At 47.5% G+C, this 20,374-nt stretch overlaps 1 protein-coding gene across 3 annotated transcripts in view; it reads right to left on the reverse strand.

Moving 5' to 3' along the window:
* Window positions 1-20,374, reverse strand: part of TDRD5 (tudor domain containing 5) — a 1,858,625-nt gene that overhangs the window by 418,466 nt on the left and 1,419,785 nt on the right. For all 3 annotated transcript variants that reach the window (XM_078643707.1, XM_078643699.1, XM_078643690.1), the window contains exon 12: window positions 5,840-6,040. In XM_078643707.1, the coding sequence (XP_078499833.1) occupies window positions 5,840-6,040 (201 nt within the window). The remainder of the gene's footprint in view (window positions 1-5,839; window positions 6,041-20,374) is intronic.

Raw genomic sequence — 20,374 nt, forward strand, 5'->3', positions numbered from 1 at the left:
TCTGGTCTGGGATGTCAGCAAAAACTTGGAGAAGTTCCTCCTAGGTTGTTTGCTGTGCTCCCTGCCTCTCCAACAGCTTCAGGATCAGTGCAGCTGCATGGGTGTGGCCACTTCCTGGTTGTGAGGTCATGAGGAAGTACAGGATTGGCTGATTTAACAATTAGCGATTTTTCAAAATACCGAATTCGCTAATTACGAATCGGTATTAAGGAATCTGTGATACCAATTTGGTAATGGGGATTCAGTAATTTTGTATTCGATTTTTTCCGAATCGCTAATTTTTACCAATTTTTAACGAATCAGTGATTTTTACTGATTTTTTATCTATATCTGAAATACTGAGTCCTTAATTATGAATCGGTAAAATTCGCAATTAAGGACTCTGTATTTTGGTTTTACCTACATCTGGCCCTTAGAGTTTTAAGTGTAGTGACCTCAGATACAAGGAAACTTATATCTGTAGTGAGAGGAGCAAGCACCACCTCAAACAGACTGAAACTGCAGGCCTGTAGTTTGAGTTTAAATGGACTCCCATGGGTGGCACAATACATGTTGCAGCCCATGGGAGACCCCTGGGTAATTTAATACCATATACTAGAGACTTCTAAGGGTATACCAGTAGCCAATTGTGAAGGTGCAAAAGTACTTACCAAAGCCATTTTTGGGAGAGAGAGAGCACAGATGCTGGGGTCCTGATTAGCAGCATCCCAGCAAACTACAGCCGAAAGAGGTGTATGAATACCAGATTATTTGATCAAAAAGTATTTTTGTATGATCTTGGGAGAGAGTTGGACCGGCATAGAATATGGTATTTATTGTTTTCCTCTGTTAGAAGGGATTTTGTGATGGACTTACTCCTAAATGAAAATATTGAGTATAATTCTGATTGATTCAATCGTACTTCTCTCGCAGATTCTCTCAAATGTGCGGTGTGTGAAGTATTGCTTACATTGGACACATGTTCAGGTCTGAGATATCCTGCTAGCAACACAGCCATTGCTGGTTTTGGGAAGTGTAGATGGTTGAGTACATTTTAGTGTATAAATATTATGCATGCTGGTTATATTGCCTGATCGTAATAATATGAAGTAGTGTGCTAAAGGAACATTTTGTTAAATTTGAAGCTGTTGATATGGATAGATTTTTGCGTTGTGGAGCATCTTCAATGAATTTGCAATGGTTAAAGATGGTGGCCCCCATCCTTTATAGAGACATTTGTCTTTATAAGGAAGTAGGGTAACACGGGAAGGAGAAGATGTGAGAAATGAGACATTCCAGCCCACCACTAGCATATCCATTATACTGAGAGTGATGTTTAGGATGTCCTCGAACAATCTGTCCGTTTGAATTGCTGTTCTAGTAGCTCCTTTTGCCATGGTCTGAAGCTTAGGCATGCAAGAGGTAGTGGATTGACTGCGAAGGATATTTTGCCCAGCAGGAAGTTGTAGCGATGTAGTGAAACAGACTTGAAATTAGTGACAAAATGATGTAAGCGTCTTCTAGCTGTGTCGAGAGAAAGTTGTTGTAGATCCTGCCCATGTCTCGAAACAGTGATTGACTTTGGAACATTGAGAGCAGGATCCTGTTAGGAGAATAATGTAAGACCAGCTTTTGTCATTTTGTCTCCCTGGAACTGCGTTTGAGCTTGTAGTAGCTAGCCCGCCACGGTTGTGAAATAGTAGATAACCATAATTTATATGTATGCAAGATAGGAACCATCTGAAAGCCTTTTTATTTTTCAGGATGCGGGAGAAGAAACCCACAGCTTTATGGGAATACTGCCCCCTGTCGGTAGTTGATTTGTGCTTGTCAATATTCAATAATTGAAGAGAATGAGGCATAGGTGACAAACGTTATACCCCTGTGACTGAAGTCGTCGTGCCCAAAGGGGAAGGCAGTTGAACTTTGATTAATGTATGCCGCCGAAGGTTGTTGACAATAATATTGTCGATTGTAAGAGGGCTTGTCTTCAGACTGAAAGGGTAGGTACTGTAGAGATCGCAGATACTTTCCACTAATCAGTGAGAAAAAAGAGCTAGGTCATTCCCATGGCAAGGTATGTGGCTTTGTTTGTTACCGTGAGGACGGAATAGGGTTAGGGGGAGGTATGTCCAAAATCTTGGACTACAGTTGATGGCTCAGCAGTGGTTCTTTAACACCAGCCTACCTTCCAGATTGCTGAGCCTGCCAGATGACGTAATCTTGCTTGACTGTTGACCTGTGGCACAATATGTGTATGTGCACTCGTTAGACCACATTTGTCGGTGGTAGCGACCCAATTTAATAAGAGAAGTTGCAAAACAGAAGGCAGTGGGCGACATAGCAGGGAACCTTATGTGTACAAAGACTATGCGCCCAGTCATACGATTAGGTGTTATCACTGGTGTGGGGGAACGGTAGCGCGATGTTGACCCTTTTAGGTAGGTAGAGATTCCGGCTACGGTGATCTAATACGACGGCTGATGAATTTGTAATGGTGTTTTAAATTATTATCTATTTGCGGCATAAAAGGGTTCACAGTCCATAATAAATACAACTATACCACCTGGTCTGCTGGTTTAAAGGATGTAAACCGATGAGAACCTCAAACCCAGCCACACTCTCAGTGCTATACAGTGGTAGTTATTTTTACACCTTGTCCCCTAATATACCTTAGCATGGGAATAGCATACAGTGAATTTCCTGTTTGGCCTTAGAAAACATCAAAGAAACAATCTCTCCCTGGACAGTAAACGGCAGTTGGAAACTCTTAGCAGTTTTGTCCATGAGGGTGTTTAGAAATTCCCATATATGATGGTAAAGCAAGGTAATGCCTTGGACAGTGCGTAATCCCAGATTTAGGCACAAACCACGAAGTTCTAAGTGGCGGGATGTTGGGTGGGTAAACATCCCGCTGTGCCTGGTTGTAGCTGCATAAGTCGTTCCTTAAAATATCTTTGATAGTTGTGAAGCATACTTTGTAGACTTTCAACAAGGATAATGATTGCAGCAGATGTTCTGGTGAAGGCTAGAAAACAAGCCCTTTGACCTTTAGGACAGTCTGAAAAAGAAAAGCGTTGCTTACTATTAAGTAGGTTGCCATCAGGTTCTATTGACTGCAGCTCAACTAGCGCCAAGACGCCAGAGTGACATGGAGTGCTGTAGAAGAAGCATTAACTCTCCAAAGCATGACATGTGAGAGTACGCTTTGTTCCTGGAAACCTTGCGGTGATCATAGTCTTTTAATAATACTGATTGAGAGAAGCTTTCTAATATAGAGCGACCGTGGATTGTCACAAGCACTCTGTAGAAAAGAATAGTTTTAGATAATAGAGTTGTATCGGTAGCGTTTGAATGCCTTAAACAGAGATTATGATCCATGGAAATTAATTATTATATATCGCCTTAAAGAAATTTTTCCCAGGTGGGGAACTCTTGGGAAAATAATTCTGAGGCCATGATATGCAGTTGAGCGCTTAGGTGGCTACCACCGCCGTCAACACCCATTGCCATCGACAATATCGGCGGCGGCCACCGCAATGGACGAGACCGCCAGGGACGGGTTACAGCTGTCATGACCATCGCAGTGGCCACAGCCAATGACCGCTGTTGGAGATGGCGAGGGGTCACCATTAACGAGGAGCCAACAATCGGCACAGTGCCGCGGGTGCCTCAGATGAAAACCCTGATATCGACTAAGCCCTATTTGACGGGATAGGCGCGTAGATGCCTTCTCAACATCTGGCAGTCCACGGACCTAAACAATCAAACAATATGGGTCTCTCTGGGGCTCACTATAGCGAAAAGGAAAATAGCACGGCTTTGGGAAGCAACTCAAGCGCCTACCCTTTCCGACTGGAAGAAAGACCTCGATTGGTGCATGTTCAGGGAGAAGACAGTGTATATGGCTCGGGGTTGGCACCGAAAATGGACCAAAATCTGGGACCCATGGAATTCCTATAGGGGGAATGTTTGTAGCCCACCCCGTGGAACAGACCCTGATACTGTCTCTTCCCCAGGTCTTCCAATAGGAAACATTGTTAAGTGATGATCGTTGTTTGTCTCCACTGTAAACGCACTTGCCTGATCCTTCATACTGCATGTAAATGGCAATTACTGTTAATAAAAAGAATTATTTAAAAAAAAGAATGATCCTTCCACTGTGATTCCTCCATGATGAACTGCATCACAGACCCTGCACTGCTTGATGGGAATGCTGACTACTTTAGGATTAGCAGTGCCAAATTATCTTTACAATGTTGACTGCTTTAGGACTACTTAAAGATGCAGTCTCAAATTTGCACTATGTGTGCTCCGCCCATTAGGCGCTCCCTTTTTCCTTTACCTAGGGTTTTTAAAAATGGCTTGATTCAGCTGTGTTTTTGGACAAAAAGACTATGCCTTTAATTTGGCTATTTGTAATTATTTTTTTCAAACCAAAAAAGAGCATGTAGAAAATGCTGCCTTTTGTAGGGATTTTTTGTGCCTATAAATCGTGAAAAAATGGTGTTCAGGGATCCCATACGTGTACGGAGATACTCTACTCTTTATGGAAATCAGAAAGAATGCCATAATAGGAAAGGACCGTCTACAGTCCTGTGATCCATGCCCAACTCAATTAACGCTGTTAAGTCAGTAGCCCAGTCTGGAGTAATACCAAGGTATGTGGAGAACGTTTTACATAGCTCTGTAGATCCAAAAACACATATAAGCTTGGATTCCTCCTAACAAAATATGTTTGGTATTTTCATTTTCTATACACATATTTGCCTTCCCTAGTTTTTGTACTAAAATCATGACAATTCTAATCTATACTTTCTGCAATGTGAGTGTGTATTGCTTTGGGGAGACCAACATGGTACAAGCGCCTCTAATTCCCAGCTTATCTGGGAGGCCTGTTGCCCACAAAACACCCTTTTTCCAAATGTGTATAGCTCACAGGTGGGCAATAAAACTGTCGATTTTTCCTTCCTCCACAGACATCTGGTTATATCAAAATCTCTGGGGGCTTAGGAAATCTGTGTACCCACAATTCAGGAGAGGGTAGATGCACATTACAATGGTTGTTAGGATTGTGGTCTGTGTAACCATTAACAATTATGGTTCCAGAATCACCATTTGTGCAAGATGGGAGTGAAATTTCTCTACCGCAACAAATGGCTTGACAGCTTAAGTTAAGAGTAAGCAATGTTAAAATGTAGAGCAAGGGTGTCTTCTCTAGTAGGTGATATTTCTGAGTCAAGAATTTTGCATTCACTCCCGCCCGCCATTAGAAGAATCCCTTCTCTGGCACGCTTCAAAAAGGATCCCAAAACCTTCCTAATAGGCAAATTCCTCCCCTAAATTTTGCCTTGAAATCACCACAGCGTACTTGCTCTACTTCCAACTACTGCCTTCCCTTGGATTACCCAGACACTAACCACACGGCACCTCTGGGCATCCCACCATGGAACCTGGGACCCTTGTTTCTCGTAAAATGTACTTACTTGTTATTTTGTTTTCATTCCTTATGTACCCCCCGTCCCCCGAGTCTCTTGTATACTGTGATTCCTGTAAAGCGCTCTGATACCATAACAGGTCAAGTTCGTGCTCTATAAAACACAAAAATAAACGTTTGATCTCTCCTTTGACATGACTTTCTACATTCATTCCTGATCTCACCAAGTTACAGTGAACAGGTTGGAGGAATATCCTGTGCAAATCAATTTAACCTCACTGAGGTGGCGGACATCCCAAATAAAAAAACTACAATTTGGCATTAGTCAGGGGAATATGCCTACTCCACAGAATGGCTTAGCCTTTTTTTGTATATTCAGAGACAGCTGTAAGAATTAGAAAATAAGTAAACCCAATATCCAACCTTTGAAGGTAAATTCTCCCTGAGCACTATAGCATGCCCTTCTTCCTTCAGGATATTGTGAAGGTAGAGATCTTCATCAGATGTTGTGTCACACAGAAACACGTGGAGAACTCCATCCAAGTACTCATGCACTATGGCCACCAGCGGCTTTGGGTCACAGAGATACTTAAAACACTTAATGGCAGCAGGCTTCCAAAATGCCTGGGAAAAAAAGAAAAAAGAAAGATTAAAGCATCAAGTACAACAAGACCGCTGCTTGATGAAAGCAGCAAGTAAGAAAGAATTTATGAGGTGCCCAGTATGATCCTAAACCCAAGCTCAAGTATACATGGTCTAATCAAACCCAGAGCACAGCCTCAGCCCCTAGCATACCTTTTCGTTTGTACAGGTGGATCTTGAGCCAATAAAGAAAACAATCACGTTTGGGTTTTGATGTTGAATGGCTAGGAGTGTCAGTGCTGCTACGGTGAGAAACTTGTACTCATTCCAACTTCTCAACACTTTTAGACCTACATATGTGAGTGGTAATGACACATTTTCTGTTTTACCATTGGTAGAATAAATTCTGGATCAATAAGATAAACATTTGTTAGCATTTCTATAATACTAAAGATTATACGCAAGCCCATACCATCTAGAAATAAGATTATTTGGTCATGACTAAATCTGTATAAACAGGCCCTAAATTGACAAAAAATTGGTTAGACTAAAAAACTCTCTTCACATCCAGAAAATGTAAAGAGTTGTTATTTTGGAAGAAAGTTTGAAGGGAATTAATCTGATAGACGTGAAATTCTGACAACACTTTCAGGAGGATTCTCAGATGAGTACTGATGACAACGTTTCCTTAGTGCAAGACTGCATATGAGTGATTACAGCAACTTGCCAGAGTCTCAATGGCTCTGAGGGCAGAAATGATGGCTACAAGGAATACAGCTTTCAAGGATAAATGCTGCAGGGTAACTTTTATGTAATTATTCCAAAGGAGGGCAGATCATTTTTTTTTTACATTTTGGGAGAATTGTGTTAAGCTCCCATGAGGGTCTCCTTAATAGAGGAAATACTTTAATCCCTTCTAAAAAAGAAAAATCATTTATCACAGGCACTGTGAAAAAACAAGAGGTTTGTGAAAGACTTTTACAGAAGCCGTAATGGCTGTTCAATGCATATTTACTGGCGAAAATGTCAGCCCTGTCCTGGCTACATAGAGAGGATTGATAAGTATCTCTCCTCCTGGCACTTGGTTCGTTTAAAATTCTTCTAATTACACCCGCTGCAGAATCTCTTTCATTTAATAGCATAGGAAGCTGTGGTAAAAGGGTAGCTAGCCTCATTTGAGATGCTCCCAAATGTCTATATTGCAAGAGGTTAGGAGACAGGCAGCCATGTTCAACAAGAGAAGGGTGGAATGCAGGATATGACCCCCGAATTTGAAAAGAAGGTCCAGTCAGCATGGCCGCCTGTTGTGTGGCTATTCAGAGAGGTGTCGAAAGCTTAGGGAACCACCACTGTAGTGGCCACTCCAGTGAGATAAGTATCATCCAAGCTCTGACTATCAACATCAATATGACTGAAGGAATCAGATTTATCAAATGAAATGCGAACATAAAAAACTTTAACCAACTGGTAGGGCATTAAACAGTATGCATATGAGGTAAAGCTTAGGAAGCGTAGTTGGTATATTTTTTGTTTCTGTGTTTCTGAACAGATCTACCTCTGGAAATCCCTGTTTGCAGAAGTGTCGTCTAGCATTTTGTTGTTTCGTACCAACTTGTGGTTTTGTTGGAAAATCCTGCCTCTGAGTATTTAACTCCTTGGAGATAGACTACTGTAGTGTGGAAATTGTTGGCAATAGGCCAGTTCCAGATAATGTTAGCCTTGAGAGACAAAGCTTGAACTGTGTTCCTCCCTACTTGTTCATATAATACATTGTGGTTGTCTGTTTGAATAAATAGTGACTTTGATTTGATAGCTGGAAGGAAACATTTCAGACCCTGGTGGAAAGCCCTCAGCTCCAAGAAGTTGATCTGGTAAGACCTCCGACCATATGCCTTGCATTTTCAGCTGATTTATGCGCACACCCCATCCCAGAAGGAAGGTATCCATGACTATAGTCTTAAGGCATAATCTGAAGTCACAGGATATCTTTCAGAAAGTTCTCCCATCAGCAGAACCAAGGGAAAGATTGGGGTTTTGAGTTGGTCTTTTCAGCTGTATGACAATTACCACCACTGATCCTTCAGACACTGTTTTAACCCCTTCCACGCTGATGACGTGCTCAGCTCGTCATGAGGTACACCTCTCGTACGCTCATGACGAGCTGAGCTCGTCATGTAACGCGGTATTTACAAAACTTCAGCGCACAGCGGGAAAACCGCTAGCGCGGATGCGGTTAATAGTCTCCTTGATAACATGCTTTAGGAGCTATGAAGATGCTTGGTGCCATGAACTGCAGAAGAGAAAAGAGCTGTGGTATAGTCGAGTGCAAAGTCTTTAGAAGACTGTGACACTTCAAGCAGATATAAGAAAATCTCTCTATCGAAGGATACACTTATGGCGACTATATATGCAAGCATGCTTCTAGAAAATGAAATAATTAGAACAAAACCTATTTCGACAAAGTGATATATTCTGAGGTGTAGGTGATGTAGAATTGACAATGTCATTTGGAAGCGCTCTTGGACCTCCTGAAAGGTGGAAGCTTTTAGGTGCCAGTTGCCCAGGTAAGAATGAAGAACTTTCTCTTTCTGAGGTGTGCAACCTGTTGTCATGCAATTCGAAAAAGGTCTTGGAGTGAACTTGAGTCCAAACAGAAGGACTTGGTATTGGTAATGATTATTTCTCATCTTACAGCTGAGGGATCTGTGGCGTTTCATTGCAAAAGTGAAATGAAAATGTCCATCTTGCAGATTTATTGAACACATCCCGTCCTCATGGGTAAATATGATGAAGGGCCATCATTTAAAATATTTACATTTGTATCCATTCCTTGTGCTGGACCTTTCTTTAGAACCAGAAAGTCACAGGAATAAATTGTTGTTCCTTTTTGGAAAGGAAGGGCCTTCTCCACAGCTTCCATTTGCAGTAGGATGTTCACCTCCTGCTGAAGTAGGTCTCGTCTAAAGTGGAGACTTTATGCTGAAGGAGAAGACTTGAACCTCAGCATATACAGTATTCTGTACTCTTCTGCTTTTTTTCCAGTCTTCCAGATGATTGCAGAGGCTTTCCGCCACCAGAGTGGTGAGCGGAATATGGGGAAATATAAGAGTAAATGCTTGGCAGGAGGATTTTGTACTGCAGAGGGAAATTTGGAGCACGACTTACTGATGGATGTACGACAGAATAACGAAAGCCTTTAGAACAAAGGCTTTTACAATGCCAGCGTGGAGCAACAACTATGCCCTAACAACGTCAGTTTTTACAACAAAATACGGTATCACGCTGCCACATAGGTAATTATTCAATCTGCAGTTTCCACGAATGCCAATAACCATACTTTTACTGCGCTTACCATAAAATGCCAAATGGCATTACATAATAAAGCTTATGTTTTTGAAAAAACGCATACTGAAGCATCTTGGTACTGCTGTAGTCCTACCTTTTCTTAACTATTTAATTTCAGGCAAAGTGTATGTATTATTGAAAGTGTTCCTGCATGCGCTCCCCGCCTGCATCTCTGTCAGCAACCAACATCATCGCTGCACGAAAACAACTAGGAACAGTAAGCGAATTGCTGACTCCAGTCCTTCTCTATAATTAAACCCCTTGAGAAGGTGTTGTAAAGTGTCACTGCAACACCGTTCTTTGTTCTATTACCGCTGTACAGATTTGCCACATTTCTGCTGTGGGACATTGTACGCGGTTTCAAGGAGAAGTAAGCAGGGTTGAAATGTTTAGTACCAAAAGCAAGGCGGTGAGGACAAACAAAAGTGTGCACTAAAGTCACTGTTCAGTCCTTTTATTCAAAGTTTCCTAAAAAGACGCTCAACTCTCCATAGCCCACCACTCTTGGCCACAATCCTCAAAATTAAATCACAAAAATGGAAAGGAACGTCATATAGTAATGTCCATATCAACGATTTAATATTTTATTTCTTCAGCAAACAGTAAGCAGGCCAAGATCCAATAAAATATTCCAATTTTTATTCCAAAACTGTAGCAGATGAATCAATATGTTACATATTCATGAAGTCTTTTCAGCCTATGCGTTTTGTTCTATACCGGACGCCATCAGGACTCTTTATTCAAATATTACAACCCGTATTGATCGATTTCAGTCTTAATAATCATTCAGTTGGTTTCTTCGTGTACTCCATTCAATTAAGTCTAAATAATGAACAATTCTAATTATATATATTAATATTGAAATGTTGCTGTGTAAACGCTGAAGAAAATATTTATTAGCGCAGCGCTTGTTGTGACTAGCTCTCTGTTATGCTCTCCTTATTCCGTTTCCATTTCTGCTGTGGGAATCCTGATCTCACTGCTCCGTTTCCGCTTGAGTAAAGGAAAGTTAACTGCTTTTAAGGAGTACAGCATTTTGCCGCATATGGAAAGTTTTAAGGACGGTGATGCTGTTTCCCGTTGTGAGAGAGAATTGAACACTTTACGTTACGCACACCCTTAGCCCTAAAACTGCTCCTTAAGCACCAACCCCCCATGCCCTTATGCAGCATTTCCTCAACTCTGCTCTGCCGGTCTTCCTGACCATTTCTACACAGTATTTTTAGGTCAAGCCTAGCGCATCGCACATGCGCTGCTCTATGGGAGGGCTTCTTGTGAGCACTCCAAACTTCCCCGAGACTTCTCCATGTAGGTCTGGCAACTCCCACACATTCCAGTGGCCTCTGCGTGAGGCTTTCAATAATGAAAGCACGGAAATGGCCAAAGACAGGTTCATGTCCCGCCTCTTCTCTAAACATTCACTCCCATGGCGTTTGGGTCTCAGGAGCAAGCAGCGGCACACCGGTTGGAAGCTGCATTCCTCCCTTGTTGTTGTGGATCATGTTACTAATTAACACAGCGCGGTCGCTTTCACTTTCACTGCCGCGCTTGTTTTCAATGCCCCCATCCATCACATGTGAAGACTGTGGGTCTTTGGCGTCTGATGCTGGAGTCGGATGCGCCAGGTCCTTCCATCCTCCACCGCCGCTGCTGATTCTACGGGGTACCGGGAGAATGGACTACTAGAGCCACCTGCTGATTGTATACCGACGGCCAGGTGAGAGTGCACCGTGTGGAGCTGCGCACATCACGTTTCCTTCCCGTGGGTGCAAACCGCGCACAGCCACATGCGTTGCTCGGCACAGTCCAAGAGCCGGGCAGTGGGAGCGTTAAGGGGGATCGTCTTCACGCCACTGTGTGCTCACGTAGGTGGGGCACAACTCACTCATTGGTCTGCAGTTTATTTGCTTCCTATAGCCGGCGGTATGAAAGGGGGGGAATGATGTGTGGTGGTAGATAGATGTGGAGCCGCACTCAGTTTAACTGACAATGTGCTTTGGCATCTCATTCAGGTTTGGCTTTATCCTCAGGCTCTTGAGGAAGTTTTGTGTGTGTTTGATTGACATATCCATGCCCACAGGGTATGGGCTATTTCTGTGGTACCTGCATGTTATGCGTATACTTTTTGTGCGGTGGGTTGTTGCTAGGTGCGTGTGATGTGCTCGTGATGGCCACGTTGACTGTCAGCTGCCCGTGTTGTTTCTGTGTGGAAGGCATACTGAGATACTGTAGTGAATGTGGGAGAAAGTGCAATGATTGTGTAGTTATTTTTACAGTGTTCACGATTTCCTGTGTGATTGATTTCCATCATCGTTTTCAGATCCCTCAGGCAAGTATTGTGTGTCTGCTTACCTTACGGTGTGTGCACATATATCTGTGTGTTAGGTCACCTACGTGCCGTAAATCCACGATGTTTCTTCGTCCCCGTTTAGTAACGACAAACCAGTGTTCTGCGGCTAAGTTCCAACCAAATATTTGGGGAAAAGCAGTTCCGACTCTCACACATAGGAAGTTCCTTGTCATTTCTAGTGCTGCCATCAGCCCAGCGCCACGCCCCTTTCTAGTAGAGCTGTGCAGGGGCATTCCTGGGGCACACATCAACAGCCCCGGTACCCCTTTGCCTGTGAACATGATGTTATTTTTGAAAGGTCCTCTAAAGTAGACAGATTCCCGTCTTGAGGCAAGAGTAATGCTTTTATTTATCCCTTTAAACATTGTGAGGTTTGTAAACATTGCTTTGTATGACACACCCCACTTTTATCCATTAAACTAATTTTTCCGTTATCTTTTATGCGTTCCTATGCATCCACTCGGGGTGCGCACGGCTGCCAGGGCAGCGGCACCTCACAGGGGCAGCTTAAAACACGAGCACAGAGGGACACTCCGTTTCAGAATGGGAAGTGCTCAGGGCGTGACCCGTTGAGTTTTCGTGCTCTTTTTATGTCACAAAATAGAGCGAGGTCCGGAGCTAAGGAAATCGGCAGGATAGATGAGCGGTGACGCCCACTTGGAGCCTCCTCCCTTACGGCCACAAACATATCCATAGAGGTTTCACATGCTTGGATTAGTGCGCATCGCCCTCCCCAGCCAGAGAAACGTAAAAAGTTAAAAGATGAATATAGCCGCCACCCGTGGTTTACGGCGCAAGGAGTGCAAAGTATGCTTCCTAATTAGCTACTGTTTTCTGCAGAAATGTTGCAAGAGTGGCAGTGCCTAGAACTGGTTAAGACAGTAGGCCGCCCTACAGCTGGTCGTTTCAGGAGTAACCGGCATACAGAGCCCTGTTCCCAGCATTTTGCATTGGTCCTGCTTCTAAAAAAAGTGATCTTTCAATGCCCCCTCACATCACATGTGAAGACTGTGTCTAAAATGGAAGGCGGGAGCGTCAATTTGAAATAAAGTGGCTTCTGAGGCAGCATTTAAACTGACCCAAGGAAAGGCGGGGCCGCATCGGCCCCGCCGCAAGTATGGTGGGGCGCAACGGACCCCTACCCGCGATAGCTGTTGCGGCGTGCCCCCATTGCGTAACCAAGACGCGGTGGGCGCGTCGCGGCAGAGATTGGATCCCGGATTGACCCGGAAGTGATTGAATCACTTCCGGGTCGCTATGGAACAAAGGCCAGGCTGGTTAGATCTGGCCTGGCCAAAAAGGGATTAAAAGGCAGTGGAGAGCGGGAGTCTGCATCTTTGACTCCGCGCGCCACAGCCTGCCTCTCCAGCCTTAGGAGGCTGTTATTCTTTTTCCCGCCATTAGTCATGGTAGCCTCACTAGGAGGCGGTAATTTAATATCTTAATTTTGTTTTACAGTTTCGGGTCGTGGATTCGAGGCGGGACGAGGAGCGTGAGCAATGGGACTCGGGCAGCCTCACCTGGGAGGCGGTGCAACCCCTCTTGATTTTATCTTTTAGGTTGCTATGTGTGACCGGGAGCAGCCTAGGATCAGCACGGAGAAAAGCAGTGGCGGATGAGAGGGAGTTGCAATGTTCCGGGCAGCACCTGTGTCTCGGCGAGGTCGTGCGAGGAATTCCAGGCGCGCCTGCTGTCTTCTTGCGGGCCGGCCGGGGGCATCGGAGGATTGGGGCCAGCGCCGAATGCTGAAGTTTTCGTGCTATGCACCTGAATGGTGAGTGTTTTAAAATGCTCCTGGAAACCATAGGGAGCATGGTTAAATAGGGTGGGTCTGTGCGCTGAGAGTTGTGATTTAAAAAATGAGGACGTTGGGGGGCGAGGCCAAGATGGCGACCTGATTGGACGCAGGTCTCTGTGGCTCCCTGCCCCGATCCCCGTTTCAAGCACTTCGACATAGCCAAACCGCCCCCAAATGGCACATTTCGGGGTGCCTGCTGACCACTGCGGCGGACTGCGACACCGGCGCTGCTACCCGACCTACACGATCACCATGGGGGACTCGGCAGATGAGCAGCCCCGCGACCGCGAGCCCTAAGATTGCGGCCGCCCCGGCGTGCTCGCCGGTCGCGCTCTGACCTGTGGCTGCCGCCTGGACAGCGTGAGGACCGCCCCGCTGCCTGCGGTGTCGACCGGGGGCCCGGCTGCTTGAGCCCCTTGACCCGGGGTGCACCAGACGCACCGTTCACCGCCACAGCGACCCGGCCGGCGGAGTTGGGAGGGCCGGCCGGAGCTCGCGAAACTCGAGGCCCCGGCTTTCGGGCCTACAGAGACTCTGCCCCGGCGTCTGCACAGGAGCCCAACGGATACCCTTGAGGGGCACCGCGACAGGAGTGAGTGCCCACTCAGTGGTCCGAACACCCCCTGATAGTGGTGCGGGCGCCCGGAGGGCTAGTGAGGCGGAGGACGCGCTGGACCGCGGCAGAGACGGGCCGAGCAGCGGTGTGGAGCTGGTGGAATCGCGACTGGAGCCGAGCGGAGAGCAGGCAGTTGAGCGAGAAGCAGCGCACCCTCCCTAGGTGCGGCCGGAGCGAGGACAGAGGCCTGCAGCGAGGAGTACCCAGGCGAGCCGAGGTCGAGAGCCGTGCTGGCCGGAGGTGAGGAGTGGCGCGGAGCGACGTGAGTGGGAGACCCGGGGGGCATACTCGAGCCCCCGGCGCAGGGCCTGACTGGACTGACTGCGGAGCAGCACTGGTGGAGGGGCAGAAAGGCCGTGCAACACACACAGAGGCCTTGGTCAGGGGAGGCCCTGGCTGCGGTCCCACTCCCCACGTGCCTGACCCCCCGCCGGGAACCCGCCGCACCTGGGCTGCCCTTTGCCAGCGGGCCGCCTCTAACACCTGGACCACTGCGCTGTTGCCATCTCCTTTCAGCCAGCCGCAGCGGACACGCATAAGACACGCGCCGGTGCGTCCGTGGGACACCGATACGCGTGCTTGGAGGGGCGGACGTTGGCCCCAACACTTGTGACCGGCTGGTGGCCCCCGGGGGTGAGCTGGAACAGAGACCCTGCCCCTGGCTCTCGGCCACCGCTGCAGCCGAGCGAAGATTCTGCGCGCCACGTCGCCCCTGCCCATCCCCGGGACACATTCAATTGAGGCGCGGTTGGGCCCTGGGGCGTCGCGGGGACGGAGGGTCCGTCTGAGATCAAACAGAAGAGCCGAGCGCGTGGGGGCGCTGGTCGGGCCCTCGCCTACGGGGGACAGAGTCTGGCATACGCAATATGTGGCTACTGCAGGAACGCCTCAACGCCTCGCTTCCACGGCAGTCGCGCTCCCCCATACAGCGGACCGCGGGCCTGCACCACCGAGTCCCAGTGACCACCTGATGGCTGCAGCGCTGTTGTGGGGGTACGGCAGGGGACGGAAGCGCCAACACCAGGTATCGCGCCCCAAAAATGGCATCCTCTAACCGCAGAGCGGGGCGCACTATCACGGACATGCTCGTTAAAGGGACAGCTAAGGGGGAGAAGAGCCCCGACAAGCAGCCGCATCCGCCTCAACTCAAGGACGGGGACCGTGCCGACGGGGAAGCGCCAGCCACAAAGTCCTTTATGGAAGCACTGTTTACCTCCCTCAAAGAAGATATTCAGACCCTTAAGCAGGAGATGGCTGGAGGGTACAAAGAAGGATGTATGTAAGGTCTCCTGAGGCGGAAAGCCGGGAGCTGTGTTTGTGTAACTTTTAAATATCTTTTAAACTTTGAGAGTCACTTAACTTTGTGGACTATTCCCCCCACTCCCCCTCCTGGCACTTTGACTCTGGGCATTGTCTCACCTGCTCAGGCTGTGCAGCGGAGTTCAGCGCTGCCGCCATTCCCGGCGTTCGAGGCCACGCCCCCTTCATGAGACCACGCCCCCTTATTTAGGCCACGCATGTAGGAGAGTAGGGTCTGCACTCCTATGATCACCCAGATTTTTGCTTTTTGCTTCACTGGTTTACGACTTTCCCTGGCTGTGGGCCTGCTAATCAGACCCACAGCCTAGCTGTTCTCTCTACTCCAAATTGTACCCAGGTACTGAATTGGCACTGGGCCCTCTCCAAGTCCCTGTACCCAGGGCTGAGGTGCACCCAGAAGTCTCCCAGGGGCTGCAGCATGTATTATGCCACCCCTGGGCTGACTAACTAAATCAGACACAACTGGCTGCTTGACAGCTGGGGCAGAGTGGTGTACTCACCCTCTGCTGTAGATATAGTATTCCTATATCTAAACCTAAATGGGCACTCTAAAGGAGAGGGGTGTAACCACCCCCCTCCTAGTCCCACCCATAGGGCAGGACTTAGTCGCGTGCCAGCCCCTTTTTGCAGGATAAAGGTAGGAACTGGCCCCATTCCAGATTAGATCAATCTTTGAATCCTGAACCGACTTTCCACGAGAGGAACTCAAGACTCTTCCTAAGATTTCTCCCTTGTGACTAAGGAGTAGTCACCCTGCAGCAGCAGGCACCAACCAAGCATCGCGGTCTGCTGTAAGTCTCTCCTCCGGATCAAGACTGCCCAGCACGACGAGAACCGGCTTCCCTGGCACCTCTGACCTCAACCTGCATCATCAGCCCAGCTGTGATCCGTGGGTGTGACGAGACCTCGAGGGACCGGCCATCTTTAAAGACTGCACGACGCTTGTCCAGCACGACCACCGAGTGACCCTCGACTGAGTGCTTTGGGGTAAGAGAAGCCCCAACCCTGAGCAGCTCCAGCACCGAAGTTCAGCTCCCCTGCATCCACGAGATCTGCGTGGGGCCCTTCTGCTCTTTGCTGCTCACCGCGTTGTCCAGATCGCTTGCCCGTTGGCTAGTGGCCCTCTGACGACGAACTTCGACGACAAACACCGCTGGTCTGGTTGCTCCAGACTGGCCCCTGCTCCCCTCCAACAGAGGAGCACCCTGGACCCGCCTGGTCCACTCCAGACGCCATTTTGAGTCCACCGCGTGGGCTTGCATTTGCCAAGACTTGTTGCCCCAATCCTGGGTCCAGCGACGTCGACAGCAGATATCTTCGTGGGACAGCTCGCACCTCCATCCTGGTTGCCGACAACGCCTCCTGGTCTGAGAGACTGCAGAGCCCAGCAGCGCCCACTCACCTTGTTGAGGTGACTTCGTCCGGTGCCACTCTGGTGCCCACCTAAATCACTGGCTAGTGATTCAGAACTTGGTCCCCTCTGCTTACAGGTCTTCTTCTTCCCTGATCCAGGCTTGGATCACCACAAACTTCTTCACTGGCCGCCTGCCAGCAACTTCTTTCTTCAGGCTCCTGGTTCTTCAACGAGGGTTTCCGACGCAACTTGAACCCTATGCAGCCGCAGCCCCATGGCTAGGTAAACTGAGTACTCCGGTGCTCCAGCATAGTCCAACACCCTAAGTGTTCGGATCCACTCTTGTTTTCGACCCACCTAGTCGGGTTCGCCCGAGAACAGTAACTTTGCAATTGCTAGTATCCATAGACTTGTTCCCGCATTACGCGTGAGAGTTCCCACTCTGCACACGGCGTCCCTAGGCCTCCTGCTTCTAATCCAAGGGTTCAGCATTGTAGGCCTAGCGTTTCTACAGTCTAGAAAAGTATTACTTACCTGCTAGTAACTTCGCATTCCACTTCTTGTGTATATGGTTTTTCGTGCCCCCCGGGCATTTGTGTAAATTGTGCGACTTCCAGTATTTCTTTAAGAGTTTTGTTGTGTGCTTAGCTCCCTGTCTCATAAAGAGCCAGGGTAGTCCTGTTATAAATAAATATACTTTATTTTTGATAACTTGTGTGGTGTCCTTTCACTTGGTGTTCAAGGGGTAATGTGATGGTAAAACAGCTGGCTTAACACGCCCTCTAGAGTCTTAGCCTTAGACTGCTCGTATCCATGCTACTAGGATAGCTGGTCTATAAGGTTGACTTACAACCAATCATCAATAATGGTTGTCTAGACTGATACATAGTGATCACTAAAACAGTGAGCACTGCATATCAGGTTAACTTCTCACAACGCCCACCGCCGAACATACTTAAGGCGCTGAATACTAGCGCAGGCTGATGTATGTAAGGTCTCCTGAGGCGGAAAGCCGGGAGCTGTGTTTGTGTAACTTTTAAATATCTTTTAAACTTTGAGAGTCACTTAACTTTGTGGACTATTCCCCCCACTCCCCCTCCTGGCACTTTGACTCTGGGCATTGTCTCACCTACTCAGGCTGTGCAGCGGAGTTCAGCGCTGCCGCCATTCCCGGCGTTCTTCGAGGCCACGCCCCCCTTCGTGAGGCCACACCCCCTACATCTACCAACCGCCACTATAAATCATGTGCTTACCTCGGAAGCGCAGCGGACGAGCGCAGCGGGCACGTCGTTGGCACGCCGGAGGTGCGCAAGAGGTAAGCCCGTCTGCGCCCGTCAGCGCTGAGGAAGCGCCAGACGCCAGACACCCTGACGCTTACCAAAACGGTAAGATAATGTATTCTAAACTAGAGCTACTTAAACTACATCATCCCAAGCAAGGATGCTCCAACTTCAACCTGGCCAACACAAATGCGCCCCAAGCTTGCTTATGTGGGTTCTCTCTTACAAATCCAGATCGACAAACATCCCATACCGTTGCCAAGCCCTCAGTGATTAAAATTGGTCAGTTGAATGTTCGATCTATGTCGAAACATCACGCCGAAATCCACGATCTAGTCACTAACCATGCCCTCAACATTCTTTTTCTCACCGAGACGTGGCTTCAAGATGACATGGACACTGTCCTTAATCTGGCCACCCCTACAGGATACACCACCCACACGGTCAATAGAAACTCCAGAGGTGGTGGAATTGCCATAATGACCAGATCGCATCTTACGTGCCAGCTAACTAAAGCAGATATTAAAGATAGCGAGTGTGCACGCTATAACATCAAAATCAATCCCCAGCTTAGCATGGTAGGACTCCTGATATATAGGCCACCAGGAACGGATGTTAAATTCACTAACTCACTCCTCGAGTACCTATGCTCACAGATCACTGAAACTGCCAACTTCACTATTATTGGAGATTTGAACATCCACTTCGACTGTAAGGGAGACTCAAAGATCAATACTCTACTAGCTGATCTGGAGGCCCTTCAACTAGACCAACTTATACAGGGCCCTACCCATAGTGGCGGCCATCTCCTGGACCCCATTTTTACGAACATAATTAATGCGCAGGTCGAAACGCCCAGCCCTATGACCTGGACTGACCACTGTCTAGTAACTATGTTAATACCCTGCAAGAACATCCTGTTTACTAAGCCCACTCAGCAGGTTCGAAAAAGACCCTGGAGAAAGCTCCATATAGAGGACTTCCATGCACTCCTCACTACCCATCCCCCCCCACCTAGCGGAGATCCCGATCATGAATACGACAAATTTTGCGATTGGATTAACCAAGTCCTAGACACCCTTATCCCAACTAAATGGATCAAAGCTCGCGCCCACGATTCCAGTCCCTGGTACAACAAGGAACTCTCCGCACTAAAAAAAGAGTGCAAGAAAGCCGAAAGATGCTGGAGGAAAAACTATGACCCCGCCCTTAAAACTCTGTACACACAATCGCAAAAAACTTACCACCGTAACATATGCAGGACCAGGGCAGCCTACTACACCACTGAGATTAAGAACAGTCATAATGCCTCTAAAACTATCTTTAAAATTCTTAAAGAACTCAGTGCTAAAAAAAACGTGGCTAATCCTAACACCTCATCTGCATTATGCGATAACATGGCCTCTTTTTTCTTAGAAAAAATTCGGAAAATGTATATCACCTTTCCCTCCACCTCTGACCTCATCCCATCCAATGACCCCAGCAGACCCAACCTCGCTAACATCCAGGCCATAAGCTTAGAAGATTTTACTAAAATCTGTAATAAAATCAAGTCTGGCTCACCGGCAGACCCTCTCAAACCTGAAACCTTCAGAGAAGCTGACATGACTGTCGTAGGCCCCATGCGAGACATCATTAACAAATCTTTCTCTACAGCTATAATCCCTTCCAAGTGGAAACAAGCCTGGATATCACCAATCATCAAAAAACCTACGCTGGACCCTAACATTGCCGAAAACTTTAGACCTATATCCCTCCTACCATGGCCAGCCAAGGTAGCAGAAGCCCATGTAAATACCATCCTGACCAAATACTTGTCATCTAATAACATCTTAGATTGGTCACAACATGGCTTCCGGGCGGGACATAGCACTGAGACAGCCCTACTAAGTGTGACAGAACACCTCCGCACCATTTTAGACTCTCGTGGAATGGCAGCACTGATTCTACTTGATCTCAGTGCTGCCTTCGACACGGTGTCACACGAAGTTTTGCTATTCAGGCTAAAAGAGGTCGGGATATCAGGACTCGCTCTCGATTGGTTTAGAGACTTTCTTTCTGGCCGATCATTTCGAGTCTCCACCCCCCCCCCCCTACCTCTCCAGGGAATGTCCCATAGAACAGGGCATACCCCAGGGGTCAGCTCTTAGCCCCACCCTGTTCAATGTGTATGTCCAGCCCCTGGCAGAGGTAGCCAGGAGACACGGAATGTCTCTTGTATCCTACGCTGATGATATGCAGCTGGTGGTGGCATTAAACGATGAAAGTGGTCACAGCGCCCAAAAATTCCAACAAACCCTCATTGACATCACA

This window comes from Lissotriton helveticus, chromosome 1_1 (assembly GCF_964261635.1).
Source record: "Lissotriton helveticus chromosome 1_1, aLisHel1.1, whole genome shotgun sequence".
Taxonomy (NCBI): domain Eukaryota; kingdom Metazoa; phylum Chordata; class Amphibia; order Caudata; family Salamandridae; genus Lissotriton; species Lissotriton helveticus.